General features: G+C 44.5%; 2 protein-coding genes across 2 annotated transcripts; one reads left to right on the top strand and one right to left on the bottom strand.

Annotated features, from left to right (window-relative positions):
- Nucleotides 1–7760: 7760 nt before the first annotated feature.
- cart3 (cocaine- and amphetamine-regulated transcript 3) lies at nucleotides 7761–8676 on the top strand. Its single transcript, XM_063187715.1, has 3 exons — nucleotides 7761–7996; nucleotides 8092–8175; nucleotides 8380–8676. Exons 1-3 carry the CDS (start codon nucleotides 7826–7828, stop codon nucleotides 8485–8487), a joined length of 363 nt encoding a protein of 120 aa, XP_063043785.1. The 5' UTR covers nucleotides 7761–7825; the 3' UTR covers nucleotides 8488–8676.
- A 1504-nt stretch (nucleotides 8677–10180) lies between these two features.
- On the bottom strand, nucleotides 10181–16292 carry cdkn2aip (CDKN2A interacting protein). The gene is made up of 4 exons (XM_063187763.1): nucleotides 16185–16292; nucleotides 14721–14970; nucleotides 13525–13646; nucleotides 10181–12066 (listed from the first exon to the last, which is right to left on the bottom strand). Exons 2-4 carry the CDS (start codon nucleotides 14966–14968, stop codon nucleotides 11534–11536), a joined length of 903 nt encoding a protein of 300 aa, XP_063043833.1. The 5' UTR covers nucleotides 14969–14970; nucleotides 16185–16292; the 3' UTR covers nucleotides 10181–11533.
- Between the last annotated feature and the right edge of the window lie 8 nt (nucleotides 16293–16300).

Below are 16300 nucleotides of genomic sequence, written 5' to 3'. Positions count from 1 at the left end.
TACTCTGCCAAGTGGGGTCGTTCATTACAGCCAAAGCCACCGGCTGCATAGTCTCTGGACCCTGAATTTGGTGGTAGATGTTGACACAAACTCTCTGCTTCTGACCTCCACTGGGCGGCCTCCCGTGTTCCACAGTGACGTTGTGTCTCAGGGTAATCTTCCAGGGTAATGTGAGGTCAAGGATGTAAGTTAGCCTTCTTTCGAGAAAAGAACCAAAGCACCAGGTCAGGTCTGAGGGTGGTGGTGGCAATCTCTGGAGGAATCACTAGCTGCCTGCCAATATCAACCCAGAGTTTCCTGTCCTGCACTAGCTGATCCTTCCATGTTGTGGAGCTGCTCTATACCAGCTAACCAGACTAACCCTTTCATGGGCAAAACTGAATGTTCATGAAGGGTGATGTTGGTGATGAAAGGGAGTTGGTGCCAGCTCATATTCCCACCAGTGTGCAAGACTCTTTAATGCGTGGTGGTGGCCAGAGGTGGCAAAAGAAAAAGTAGAAGTACATTCATGGTGGAAGTACAACACTAGCTAGCCTGATTATCATGACTTTCAAATCTCTTTGAGACTTGGTCTGACCAACTAACATTCTCAAACGGCATGGTTGACCCATCTCCCTTGGTTTGCTACTGGTCGAGGGCAGAAGTCTGAGCCAAAGTTTTAACCAAACATTTCTTAGTCCCAATGAAACGTCTCTGCTTAAACCACGTCACTGCCTTGAACACGCCTCTACCCAGAACCGTTGGTGATGCTCATAGTTGATTGCTTCCCAACAAAGTGGGTGGAGTTCCCGCCCCAGGTGGAACCCGATTGTACCTGAACAAGCAATTTTCCTGAACGTGTGAAGCTGAGCCGAAGGTGTTGCGCTACTGCAAGGGCGGAGCCTGGCTATGCTTACGCCACCTCTGCAAGTTGTCCACCAAATATATCACCCTTCATTGAGACTGGTCTTAGAATATGATGGATGGTGGCAGGCCTGGAGCAAAGGGTACATACAGTATACTGTACACCCATGTTCTTTGCCAAATACCAACCCACTGATGGAGATTGGGTTTATTGCCCGTACACCCTTCCAATGCAGCTTCCTCCTTCTCCCACCGTGTCCACTGCTCCTGCTTTCCCAGAGATAATGCCTTGGCCCACCGCATTGTCTCCTACTGTGAGGGAAATCCTCCACAAACATATTTCTCCAAGCTGGAACAGTTGCATTTCTTCAGGCTGGGGCAGTCTGAGGATGCCATCTCCACCGAGGAACCAAGAGCAAGGAAGGAATACCTTCAACATTAAGAGTGGATCAGTACAAATGTTTGTTCAAGTAAATACGAGATGAAAAACTTTTCCTTTCATAATGTCTTGCCTTCTTGCTATTACGGCACATCACCCACACAATATAGGTCTATAAAAGGAATCTAAAACAAAGTCTCTTACGTAAAGGGAATATTTCTGTCATTCTGTGCTCGGTATGGCCTTGCATGACCCTGGCGGTGGAGAGTTCTGGAGAGGGTGGAGATGGCATATGATCCCTTGCTGCCCTCTGACCCCTAAATGGTGGGGTACAGCATCCGCTAATGACGCACTAGGACTCTGGTATTGTTCTGTTGCTCTTGGTATTGTTTGGCCAAGGGACGGTGGACCTTGTGTGTGTGTGTGTGTGTGTGTGTGTGTGTGTGTGTGTGTGTGTGTGTGTGTGTGTGTGTGTGTGTGTGTGTGTGTGTGTGTGTGTGTGTGTGTGTGTTTGTGTGTGTGTGTGTGTGTGTTTCCTCACTCCATTTACAGTATCTATCTGCGTGTGCAATGCCACCTATGTAATTACGAAAAGCCATTCAACCATTCTGTTTTGTTTGTGTGCAGTTGTGTGTTTTTATTTTGCTCTGACTAATGATTCCCTCCCTTTCTTTCTCTCTGTCTCTCAGCATCCCTCAGTCCATCCGGCTCCCTTTTCCGTTTACTTGCTAAATGGTTGTCAGATACACATAGGAAATAGAAGTGAAAGAACTTCCATCTCTTTAATAACACAATAATATCAAGTATTTACGTAACGGTTGTTGTGATAGCCAGATGTCCTCTTTCAGCCTTGCATTCGTTGGCAATAAAATTATTTTTATTCTGATAACTTTGTGAATGCCATACGCAATAGTGTGAACAAAATAATTCAAAAACCTTGATGTATAAAAATAGCCACATTGTTTTATAATGTCATTAACATTAACTCCTCTCACAAATGATCAAATTTGAGAACATTGAGAAACTTCCTGTAGACTCCCACAAATCTCAAATTACTGTGGGCAGCAGGCCTTATTTCTCCAGAGAGCCACTGTTACATAAGATGATCAAGGTTTGTGTGTGTGTGTGTGTGTGCGCGTGTGTGTGTGTGTGCGTGTGTGTGTGTGTGCGTGTGTGTGTGTGTGAGAGAGAGAGAGAGAGAGAGAGAGAGAGAGAGAGTGTGAGTGCACGTGTGTCTGCCTGGTTAAACGTGGCAAACTGAGCCACAGGTCATGCTCGGGTCTCAATATGGTACACACCCATTAAAATATTAGCTAGGGCTGGGACTAGATTAAAAATGTAATCACATTTATTAGATGATTTTGAAATTAATGAATGAAAAAAAAATGAAATTAATTAATCAAAATGAATCACATTTTAATCTCATAAAAATATCTGACTTGAGAAAAGTGAGAAGCTCTCCACTAGTCTACTCCAGAACTACGTAACTATTATGGTGTGATTAAAATGCATTATTTTTTTTTACCATGTTAATGTTTGTGTATAGTTAATTAATCAAAATTCATCTCTAATATTACCTGATCCTGCCTTTGGTCTACCATAAGGAGTATCATCAAAAGTGAAATATTTCATCACTCCTCCAACGTGAAATCAATGCCATGGAAGAGGCCTGTCGGCAGGTTGTATAAGTGGACTGGTTTGAAGGCATTCTGAAGGCTGAAACGAGAAAATGAGAGAGAGAGAGAGAGAGATAGAGAGAGATAGAGAGAGAGGGGGGGGGGGGGGGGGGAAACCATGTGTATGTTGTCCATGTTATTCTATGGTCTTTTTAGCACAGAAAGCTAAACAGCAGCTGATCTTGTTATGGACCTGCAAGCCGGAAGACATGAAATGACAGCAGGAAATAATGATGAGTGAAGCGCCCCCACTCAATACAGCTGGGGGATTCAAAAGAACTGCCCACCCACTCATTCCTTAGAGCAGGGATTCTCTCTCTCTCTCTCTCTCTCTCTCTCTCTCTCTCTCTCTCTCTCTCTCTCTCTCTCTCTCTCTAGAATCCTACAACACACACTCTCTCACACACGCCCTCACACAACTCACATAGCCTAAACCCTCTCTCTGTCTCTGTCTCTCTCTCTCTATTTCTCTCTCTCCCTCACATGCACACGTGCGTGCGTACATGTACACGTACACGTACACACACACACACACACACACACACACACACACACACACACACACACACACACACACACACACACACACACACACACACACACACACACACACACACACACACACACACACACACACACACACACACACACACACACACACACACACACACACGCATAACAATGTACTGCCTTTTCCTAATCGAGCAAGAACTGGCGATTTTCTTTCTTTTTAAAAAAAAACATTGCCAGTAATATCCAAACCTTTTTTGTGGTTGCTGACTTGGATCCAGTTTTCAGACACAATTGACATTGTGGCAAATCAAAACAATCTCTGCTGATGACACCCAAATGATTCTCTTATTCTCTAGTCATAGCGTGGTTTCAAGTGCACAATCAGAGGAAAGGAAATTGAACTTTTGACATTTCCATTGCATTGCATTGGGCAACCCGCAAAGATTAGGGCTGGATATGGGGTTTGAATGTTAAGTGGTTGCTTCACGTGGTCATATAGACGTTATTGTAATGAAAACACAGGCCTATACAGCCTGGGATGCTCCGTAGATCGAGAGATATAACTCCTCTCTATCTGCAGCTGCAATGCATATTAAGTAGCAGAGATGTTACTTTGAAGAGCGCCTTTGATGAAGCACCAGCCTCCCCTATTAGAACTTTCATCATTAATTCAGCATGTAGTTAGGGCCTCGTTTCTGCTGTCATAATTCAGTACAAGCCGCTTTGTGTTCAAGTTCCATCAACTCCCATTAAGTCTTTGACGCTGTTTTACAGTCCGAGCATCTGGAATGTTTAGTTCTGCTTTAACCATGTGGCTTACTGTGTGATTGGCTGACGTCAAGGAATGACTAAATGACTAGATGAATTCTCATCTCATGTCATGTAAAAAGCATTATTATACTGACGTAAGAAAATAATTATATTCTGGTAATAATCATCCAGTTATTCATTTATCATGTACCCTCTCTGCACGTCATGTACCCCTTACTCCTATCACCTCTATCTATGCCCTTCATCAGACCACCATCCTTGAATCGCATTCTTTTAATATGCCAAAACAGTATTCACAATCAAAGTAATCCACTGCATTTCCTACTTCGCCTACTTGCCTGTGAAAATCGATGTTATTCTTACATTACACTTAGCTAATGTTTTTATGCAGAGCAAAATATGTAGATATTTGTACAACTTATGGGCTGGAGGAGTTCCTGGAGAAAACTGATGTCAGAAGCATGGATGATAAGGGATTCAAACCATAACTTTCTGATAATAAGACCAACTCTCTAGACCACAAGAACTCTCTAGCCGAGTTGTTCCCAAACTAGGGGTTGGGACCCCCATGGGACTCGCAGAGATACGGCAGGGGGGTCGCGGGCATAACGGACTGTTTGCATTAAACCTTATAAAAATATGTAACAATATGTTTTATAGTCTTTCCTGACATTGTTAATAACAATATACACTTCAATTTGTAATACATGTAGGCCTATCTAGGTTTCCTGTGATTAACAATAGTTTAGCAAAAATATTTTTTTTGCCTTTGGAAAATGGAAGGTGGGGGGTCGGAGGGTCCAAAAGCGAGTCCCAGCAGAAAAAGTTTGGGAGCGTCAACCATTAGGCCACAGCTGCCTGTTGGATACCTTGTATCCTTGATTGACATCTTGCAGCCAATTTCAGTATGCAGTTGTATTGCTCCCTCCACCCTTGACTGGTCAGTACTCAAAGATGAGTCACTTTTTTTATTCCTTTTCGAGATCCTGTCCAGGTAACGGAGGCATGAGTTTGCACATATTGTTTGAAACACATAAATATCATTCCAAATGTTCAACATCAGCAAACACTTTTGGGACAGTATTTGAGGTAGTACTTTGAGTATGTTAAGACATTTCAAACATTATGTAAAAGCAAACCCATGACCACACCAGCTGGCCAGAATCTCGGAAAGAGCTACATGAAAAAATATGCGTCTTCGAGTGCTAACAAGTCAAGGACAGTGGGTAAGTAATACAACCGCATGTTGAATATGCCGGCTGGTTCCCACTACCCGGAAATACCCTTTCATAGACCTGCTGTGGTCGATAATTAGTCTTCAGCCAGGGGTCTGTCATTGATCCAGGTGGAGGTTATTCCTGGAATGACGTCTGGGGGGGAATTCCCAGTAGGAATCCCACTCCTCCGGCCTTTTCTTCTTCCCGACTACACCCCTGTAGAGTATAATCAACCCAACACCGCCGAGCGCACTTGATGAGTTTGTATCCACCACCAGATTCATCAAGAAACTCCTGTGTTGTCATGCGTGTCCGGGTCACGTGTGTGACGCGTGTGAGTAGGTTGATTCATCCACACAGGATCCAATCTCATGTGGGGGTGATCCATGATCCATTAGCTTGACCTTAACTAGACAAACGAGCATGGAGAACCTCATGCTAATGAACATGCTGTTATGTGGAATGGAGTGTGGCATGGAGTGTGTGTGTGTGTGTGTGTGTGTGTGTGTGTGTGTGTGTGTGTGTGTGTGTGTGTGTGTGTGTGTGTGTGTGTGTGTGTATGTGTGCGTGCGCGCGCGTACGCATGCGTGCATGTGTGTGCAAGTGTATGTGTGCATGTGTGCGTGCGTGCGTGCGTGCGTGCGTGCGTGTGTGCGTGCGTGCGTGCGTGTGTGTGCGTGCGTGCGTGTGTGTGCATGTGTGGTGTGTGTGTTGTGTGCAGAAAATAAAAAGAGGGAAAATAGGCAAAGTTTGTCTGGACCCCTTGGCTCCATAATTGGAGGGAGCCATGAGTCATCCATCCTGCCCACGGAGCAGCTCCCTGTGATGGGCAGAGTCTCCTCCTGAAGCTCCCTCCTCTGTCAACCCCAGCGCAACGCATCCACAGAGCAGCACATCCACAGCACAGCGTAAGCACAGTACAGCACAGCACATCCAAAGCACAGCACAGCACAACACAGCGTAAGCACAGTACAGCACAGCACAACACAGCATAAGCACAGTACAGCACAGCACAGCACAACACAACACAGCACCACGTAAACACAGCACAGCACAACACAGCACCGTGTAAGCACAGCACAGCGCAGCACAACACCACATTGCACAACACTCAACACAGTGCAGCCACAGCACACTGCAGCACAATACAGCACTGCACAACACAGCAGCACAGCACAGTGCAAGCAGAGTACAAGCACAGCACAGTTCAGATCCACAATGAGCTCATGACCATAGCCGCTGTCAACTAACCTTAGACTACCCAGCTGTGCATTGTTTGCAGGCAGACCTTCAAAAGAGAAAACATGACAAAGGGGCCGTGGCACCCAAAAATTGGTATTTGAAAAGGACACAAATTCGACTGAAGGAGTACTGCATGGAGTAGCATGCCTGGGTGTTGGCTGCTTTCATGGGTACCCTGGAGGCTCTGTGTTCCAGCTCCTGTTTTAACCTCCACCCTGGCCCTGTTGACTCTCCAACCCTATTAGACATGATTCGGTTGAACAGATACCATACTGGGGCAGTCACTGATAAAGGCCAGTAAAAGTCAGCACTTGAAATGGAAATTTGTCTGTTGGTCTCTTTGATTTTTTAAAGTTATATATTGTCATTATAATCATGCAAAATTGTTCAGCTGTATAAAAGGTAAATTAATTATCTATTATTTCAGATGCAAATGTATTTAAAAAATGTAAATTATTCCACTCACATTTGTTGTACTCATATTATTCTATGTGTCTGTGTACAGCTGAGTTTTTGCCAATAAAAGAGACATCATTCTGTCACAGTGATGTTTTAACTGTGCATAATTATGTTATATCATTTTCATCTGCATATTGACTTGTTATGGAATCCTGTTGCATGTGTACATTGGGCACAGGAGCAGTGATCAATTGTGGAAAGTAACACAACTAAACAGAATATAAAATAGCAAAATGTCCAAGTATTAAAAGCTCAGTGTGTTTCTATAGAAGCACAGCCATTGCTCACAACATGTTAGACAACATGTTTACATCCAGTTGGTATGCAGGTCACAAACAGGCGCTAGGACATTGCGCCCTTCACCATTCCTGATGATTTATCTCCAAAACATCCAATAAAACACTGTTCAGTTGCTGAACATCTGTGTTTTGAAATATGTCTCCAGCCACCCCCTGAAGGCAAAAAGGGAAGTTATAACCCCAGGGGATTGGCGCATTTAAGTAAGGAGCATGTCCGGCAACTTTACGCAATGAGTCATCCATGCGCTTATTACGCACGCGGAGAATCAATGGATAAGGTGGAGCGAGACAAGTTAAGACATGGGGAAGACAGAGAGGGGCGCACATAAAAGTAGGGAGGGCAACGCTGAGACTTGGCCAAAAGTCACATCCCTAAGACAGGGAGCGAGTGTCAAGCTGCGAGTCTTTTTTTTCCCTGCGCGGAGGATGACTATGGAGAGCTCCAAACTGTGGGCGCGGGTGGTGGCCTGCGCAATGCTGCTGTCCATGCTTGCGGGTGCTGAAACGAGCGACTCGGATATGGAATTGGACCTGGATACGAGAGCCATCAGGGACTTCTATCCTAAAGATCCAAACTTGACAAACGAAAAACAGCTTGTAAGTGTTTGTGCGATGTTGTCAGGTGGCAATACGAAGGCTATGAGAATCAGCTGTGTGAGAGCATCTTTATAATTTTTGAATAATTTTCACAGCTCGGGGCTCTCCACGACGTCCTGGAAAAACTACAGGCTAAACGAATTCCACTTTGGGAAAAGAAGTTTGGAAGGGTTCCAACGGTAGGTAGCCTGCTTGTATTTATGGTACATGTATAGTCCACTCTTACAGACTATTTTTACGCAGCGCCCATTACACACTTGTATAGACAATTAAGGTTGCAGCGGACCTGCATAATCCACTAAATTGTCCCTTTAACTTCTGAGCACCAGATTGAATACCGAGATTATAATTTTATCAATTAATGTATGCCAATTTTTCAACAGTGCGACGTCGGCGAACAGTGCGCCCTCAGGAAAGGAGCACGAATCGGCAAACTGTGCGATTGCCCGAGAGGAGCGTTTTGTAACTTTTTCTTGTTGAAATGTTTGTGAAGTGCCCTGTTTCCTTTCCAGTAGAACACGTAGTTGGTGTCTGTGAAAACACACCACTTTATGTATGTACAAATTGTATGACTGACTTTATAATGCCCCGCTCTATACAAGTGCCACCACAGAGATATACCGACGGACATTACGGCTCCAGGACTCCCATGTTGGATGCTTCGACTGGATGTTTATGTGAACGGATATTATATATTCAATTAAACTGTGTCATAATTCGTTTTGTAAAGCAGTCTTTGTGCTTACTGTTTTTGGTGTATGTCTTTGAATTTCTTGCGCCATTATCATTTTACCAACAATTGCGACAGCAAAGTCAGAATTTTAGAGTTGATTTTAAAATCAACACACATTTTCCTCGGTTGAAACATGTTAAGGTTGCCACCAAGGTAGTTAAAAGTTCAGTAGCCCAGTGAAAGTCTAATAGCGATGTAAAACGGTGTGCAACAAGAACAGACATTGGTGCGCACATTAGCATTTCACATTGGTAAAACCTCTGAAGGCGCTCAACCACACGTGGAGCGTTTCCTCTTTCAATTCAACAGCTGTCCTCTTGCTCAGAGGCGTTGGCTACAATGGGAATATGGGCTACCGTATGTTTTGTCCCAAGAACAAGATCATGGAGTTGCTAAAATCAATATTTCAGCCGTGTCTCTTTAATTTCCAAAGTTTGAGAGAGTGCCCTCCTTTTATCTATTCTGGTTCTTGTTGCCGCCCTGACTGCCCCCCTACCCGCTAAACCCAGCTGCCTGATTCAACCTGTCTGACAGATTGCTTGTCATCAATAACAAACAATCAGTTGGAGTGCTCAGACGAGCAGTGAGCACCAACAGCGCCATAGCGAGCACGCCATGCCCGCGTATCCAATTTGCCTCGTGCCTAGGTGGGCCACTGGACATGGCCATTTTTAGATTTCAGTGGTGATTATGACAGAAAAGCGAACGGCCGAATCTCCCGTGCTGCCACTCAACGGTGCCACCAGCATTGGTCTTTTCAGTCAGCGGTAACCTCACACACTCGTCCTTCATAAACTCAAGTCACCCATTGGGCAATACAATGAGGTTGGGGCGAACACAGGACAGGGAACACATCGCTCAAGCTGTCATACGCCTCAAGAGCGGCAGTCCACGGCGAATCACTTGTTAAATTGCACACTGGGGCACAGACCACATTGCGCAGAGATATTTCACAGCATTTTTCATATCTGCGTCAGGCTGTTGAAGTTTTGCAGTAGGCCTACAATGTCAAAACGCATTTTAAATGCGTCTGAGAAAATGTCAAACGCGTTAAGCTGACACAGGCTATTTGTGAGAGTGAAAATGAAAGAAAACAAAACCGTCACATCGATCACCCACCTAAAAGGTTCTCTGGATCCAAGAAAATCAAAGTGTAAAATCCCGAGTAAAAATGCCCACTTCAATTAACAATGCCTGCACAGCCGTTTGAAACGCGCCACTTAAGCCTTTCAGTCCATTTAAAATGCAGCAAAGAGTGCAATCTGCATTTTTCTTCTATCAAGGGTCTTACAAAAACCAAGGAATAGTCATACGGGTGTGCATAATGTGCTTGTTAGGTGCAGCATTTTATCAAAACACGTGACATATCTGGCGAGGCCTTCATATTTGGACAGACTTTTTAACAGGTCCAAAATGATCTGAAAGACATACACACAGACACCCACACACAATATTTTTTAAACACAATTTTATTTACAGGTATTTAGATTTAGAATTTGAGAGCCAACATTGACACACCATAGTCAAACCTGTGATAAACTGAGAAAATGAACAAGCCAAGGACGCGGTGCTCTAACATGAAGGTGAACTGAACAAAACACTCATTTGGCAGAGGTAATTGACAAAGTGTTTAACTCACTAAGGTCAAAATGTGTTGCAACTGACCAAGACTTTAACATTATCTTACATTCTAAAGCCTTACTTTTTCCATACGAAAGGGAGTGTCAGATTAATTTGCTCAGAATGGGCAACGCTTACACAAAACAGCAACAGACCAGTGATTAGTTAAGTTATAAGAAAATGACACTCCTTTTCATTGGAGGAAATCAAACCTCAGGAATGACAGGTGGGGGTCTCTTAAATCTTTTAACCTTGTAGCAAACCAAACAGACTGGCGTGGCGTTTACGGTCTTTATCCAAAGCCCCAAGGCACAATACAAATGTGATCATTGCTTCGAAACACCATACCATCACCACCATTAAGGGACTCGGTTACTTTCATCACCTCCCAATAAAACAAACTTTTAATGAGCTTCACTTCAAAGTCTTCATTTCACCATTTCCTAGTGGACATTCTTCATTATCAGTCTCAAGCCACTTGCAAGGAGCAGAACCTGTGCACATACACGCCATAATTAAAAACTTTTGTAGGGGGAAAGAAAAGTTTCCTAACAAGAACGGCTTGACAGTATCTCTAACAACGCAGGTCTGGAAGAAAACAAAACCCAACCACCTACCGTTGTCCATCAAATAAATGGGAAAAGAAAGAAAAACAAGGAAAGCAATGCCAGAAAAGTTGATGCTCTGTAGCTATGGCCCTGAGTCTGAGCCGTTCGGAACCTCCATTCTAATAGAGGGTCTATGAGGTAAGCAGAAACAGAAGCTTACAATTAAGGACCCGTGCTATGCTGTGCTCCTCTACACGGACTGCTCCAACATCTCTAAAAGGAACATCTGAAATATATATCTGGATCCCTGACCTGTAAAATATGAAAATATGAAACAGACTGCCGGCCACAAGTGCAAAAAAAAAAAACCCATGTGATCACCCAAGTCATAAATAAAACTGTCATTGCAGAACAACATATTATCATATAATGTAAAATTAAAACTAAATTAATCAAAAGAGAAGAATTCCACTAAAATGGTTAAACTGAAAATGTACAGTGATAAAAGACACCACTCACTGCAACATCAACTTGAATGGGGGCAGACAGGAACCTGACACAGTAGCAGTAGTAACGTGTGAGAGCTTGTGACAGTGGAGAAGGGTTCAGTGGACACGAGGTTGAGCACGGTGGCTGCTAGGAGCCGGAGCTCTCGTCTGGCTGGAAGGGGTAGCTGAGTGCCGGGGGAAACGTGTTCCCTCCCCGCGTCTGATCATCCAGCAGGACCACGTCCTCCACGTCCCTGCCCTGGAACCTCCTCCGGCAGAGCTTGACCGTCACCTTGCGGCCCTGGAAGGCCTTCAGCGCCTCCTTGGCGGCCATGGCGCGTGCCGCGGCATCGTCCCTTCCGTAGCCCGTGCCCAGGTAGACCGTCTGGACGCGCAGCTCGCACACCTGGCCCTCGCGCTGGGCTCGCGCGGCCGGCAGGTCGGGGATGTCCTTGAGGGGGACGATGACGCAGGTCAGGCTGGCCTTGGAGGTCTCCACGCAGCCGCGCAGCACCTCGTAGTGGTCCAGGTTGGGCCCTCCGAAGCCGCCCTCCGACACCAGCTTCCAGGCCACGGCCTTGTAGAGGCGGTTGAAGAAGGGCTGGTGCGTGGCGGGCGCGTCTGCCTCGGGGCCCCACCTGGCTGCCTTTGATTTCTTGCCGCCGCTGTCGGAGCTCCCATCTGCACAATCAGAAAGAGATTGATATTTATCTGAATGTGAATTCAATGTTTGTTGACTGTGGGGGAGGAGGGGTGCATATGGATGTCTACGCCAGCCTCCTTTGATGTGCATTACTGATCTTAATTCAGTGGTGCACACTATTAATTCTGCATCATTTTTATACACATAAGCACATTTTTATACAAAATAACGTTCTTATACACAAAAGAACATTTTTATACCCAAGAACATTTTTGTAAACATCATCAATGCATGGACTCAGAACTAAAGACGTTCTGTGCCAGTGTCTGGGTGGGTGCCTACATGTAGAGTAGAGCAATAACTTGAGATATACAGTACAGTAGCACATATGCACAGCACTTTTTAAGACATATTGCACACATGTGTGCATGGGTGGATAAGTGTGTATAGTGCATGTGTGCATAGGGCAGAAAGTCAGAAATGCTATGTCTCCCTATTGGCTATCGTCCCTCCTCAGGACATTGATGTCACTACAGCCGGAATATAATCATCACCTCACTATGACTCATGCTGCCAAGACACTTATTATTATTAAAAAAAACATCCCCAAGAAGATGCTTATTTATTGAAAATAAATAAATAAATGAACAACACCCCCTGCTGCTGTGTAAAATTACTGGCTTTTTTGGAAGACACCCCCAAAACAATTTCATATTTCCCAACCCCCTGTGAACAAAATTGCCTCACAAATGACGATCTTGGGACAAAAAAAAGATTTCACTGAGATACATGATGGATGTGTTTGCGTTGAGGTTGATGTATTTGAAGGAGGTTTGAAGGGTTATCCAGTGTGTTTTGGGACTAGCAAGACTGCCGTAAATCAAGAAAAATGACGGTCTCTGACCATTTCTTCATTGCGCTGCATTCTCATGTGACAGAAAAATGAGACGGCATCTCTCTCCAAACGTCATGGGAGATCAATATATAAAGCACCTCCAGGATCTATGTGGACGTGCGTGTATGAGCGAATAACACGGAGGGATTGAGTGGGAGACTGCTTCCCTAGCTTGAATCCATGAAGCTGTATGTGTCTATGTGTGAGCATATGCAAGGGTGATCCATATCTGTACACTCACACGCATGTGGGTGTGTGTCTAAATGCCACTGCACAGCAGTTCCGACAAAGTGCAGGGCATTGCTCTGCCAAGATTCGATTCCATTGTTTTCAATACAACCCAGCTTACTGGCAGCGATGTCAGCCGACGTCGGCTGTGGATTACCATTGAGCTCTATTTTTGTCTGAACCGCTTGTTTGAATCCTTTGCTGAATCCACCAGCTGCTGTGCTTTTTTGCGGCATAAAGTGCGTCGTTCAGTGTGCGGGGGCAACTGAATTTGTCAGATCCTACTTGGCTCCCCATTGTCGTCAGAACTGATGTGCAGTGGCCTTAAAAGTGTGCATGTGTGTGTGTGCGTGCGAGAAGGAGCCCCACATACCTGAAGCAGCCCCTCTTTTCATTTTGGCCATGATCTCGTCCCTGGTGGTCCTCACCGGGGCGTCCTGGACCTTTATCCCCTCCCCCATCTCTGTGATCCGCTCCATCACGGGCTGCGGATACCTGCAGCACAAAGTACAAAGTCACACGGATTCCCATTTCACATCCCGGCAGGGGACGAGCAACGGATGTATGGGAAAACCATGAGCTACAATAAATTGCCACACCTCTACGGAGGTACAACAGGGCAAAGATGCTTTGGAAAAACTTTCCAATCCAGTGATCGTAATCTATTTCTTGTTTCTTTTTGGTCTTTTCTACCATGGCAGGATAGAGAATGTGATGACAGATAACAAGTGGAAGAGAGAGACGGGGTAGGGTTGGGAAATGACCCAGGCCGGATTTGAACCTGGATCACTGTGAAGAGTCTCTTAATTGATGGCCTGCAGATATAAGTTAATTTCCATGACAGTCACCATGGATGTGCATCATATATGCGGTGCAGTGTGTTAACGCAGTGTGCCACAGCCCCTCCCCCGTCATGATCATCACTGATGCACTAGCACTGTTGACTTTATCAGTCTAATTTCACAGTGCGTTATGTCACCATGGTTGTTGTCAGCACATGTGATCAGCAAGCTGGTGAGGAAAAAGTAATTTGACTTGCAAAATACGTAAATACTGACTGAAGTGAATGTGTAACTCTCGCAAGAGGTCAGCATGAGAGCAGAGTATTTTGACATGGCAAGGCTATATCAATTTTTTGAGAACAGGCAAGAATGAAACATGGTCAAGATATTTTGCTTTGAATGAAATAACATTTGAAAGGGTACACTATATTTTCAGTAACACGCTCTAAAATGTACATGTTAAGCAAGTAAGTTGATCCCTCTACACTAAAACATGATTTCATGAGCACATCTTAACATTTATAATTTTTTATAATATTTATTGAAGCTGAATGTTCAGCTTCCATCTTTCGGAAGACAAAATATGTGATGCAAATGGAATGACCTTCACTCTGTCCTCCAAGTCACTCCCACAGACCAAGTAGTATTGTGTGCGGGGTTCTCTCAGAGGCCGAATAAATGTCTGATTCTTTATTTTCATTGTGCAGTGCTGCACTACAGAATGGTCTATGTATGGAATACACTACCGTAAGAAGAAGAAGGAAGTCACAGTAGGCAATAGACTCACCGGCAGCCTAGAAATACATGGTTGGCCCACACCATGGAAAGAGAGATCAGCTTGTCGAGGCTGTCGCTTGCAACTCCCGGCTCAACGTTGGGGAAGGCCTCCATATTGCGCAGAAGAAACTCTCTCCTGGCGAGCCATTGCTTGTTGGTCTCGCAGATCCCCCTGAGCGATTCTACCCACTCGACCAGGTGACGGTTCTGGCCAAGGTACTCAGCCACAATGTCATCTCCAGGTCCCTCCTCAGCCATCTCTGTGATGATGAACGGCAAAATCCACTGTTAGGTCATTTTTCGTGTGTGACTACAGTGTCACTATGCATTACATTACATTTAGCAGACATATTTATTCAAAGTGACTTGTTTAAAGGGCTGCAATGGACGACCTGGATTCAGGAACAACAATCCAGTGCCATATCAAAATGAGCTGGTTTCACCCAACCAATTAGGGCAACTGGATAGGTAAAGCCAAGCCATTTGGAGTATGAGGCACTGGATTACAGCCTCTGAACCCAGTTTGTTCATCACCGTAAAGACGGGAGCACGTCTATGTTCCCACAGCCCATTGGTTCCACATCACTTTGAATTTTAACATAAACTTTTAGGCCCATTGGTCCCACAGCATATACCTGCTGCTCCATGTTCCCACATTTCTAAAGATTCATTCAAATTTAGGCCCCATGTTCCATGAAGGGGAGAAACATATGGGTGCATGGATCAGCAGGAATAAGCTGTGGGACCAATGGACTGTGGAAACATAGAGCTGACCCCGTAAAGGCAACACAGATCACAACAATATACAAAATTTGCTACTAAGGGAAAATATACTACATGCATGACAAAGTTAGGGCAAAGGGCTATTAAGTTATTATATAACATGCAGCTTTCAAAATTGCAAACCCATTCATGGTAGGCTACAATAAGAAGCCTATGATGATGAACATCATTAGAAATGTGGCTTCAGGTCATTTAAAGACAGCCTACTTCGAGCTGAACATCCCAAAGCAACACTGACTTTCTATGCAACAGCTTGATGAGGTATTGGACCCAGTGGTACAGCTATGCTAAACGAAACGTAGGCGTAGGATACATGAAATCATAAACAGTACGATAATAGTCATGACCCAACTTCCTGTTAATAAGCAAGCTAATGAATTTGGTGTTTTACACAACATTTACGGCAAGATAGCACTTCTTTGTGTAAATTATACCAGATCATATAGCAATGCACGAGGATGGCCAATAATTGGCGGATATCAGGTTGACAAAATGCCCTTTTGACACTTGAGGATTGGAAATACTAACAAGATTGCTTTCTGGCTAACGCAAGCACTGGCTAGCTATTCATTCGGCATGCATGAAAGCACGATTCAAGTTGGCCTTGGAGGTATTTGGGATATAAAAATGCTTCACCATAATCTATAGCGGTCATATTTGCTAATAAGGGCGTCGAAATAACTTTACTAACCTCTCAATGCCTTCTTATCTTACTCAACAAAACCAACATCGCTTCCATGACAATGTACACCAACAAGCTGGCAGCTGACAACCCTGATCTCCCAGCCTCCAACTCCCGACAACGCA

This window comes from Engraulis encrasicolus, chromosome 22, assembly GCF_034702125.1.
Source record: "Engraulis encrasicolus isolate BLACKSEA-1 chromosome 22, IST_EnEncr_1.0, whole genome shotgun sequence".
NCBI lineage: Eukaryota > Metazoa > Chordata > Actinopteri > Clupeiformes > Engraulidae > Engraulis > Engraulis encrasicolus.
The sequence above is the reverse complement of the archived record's forward strand: the minus strand, read 5'-3'. Positions and strand labels throughout refer to the sequence as shown.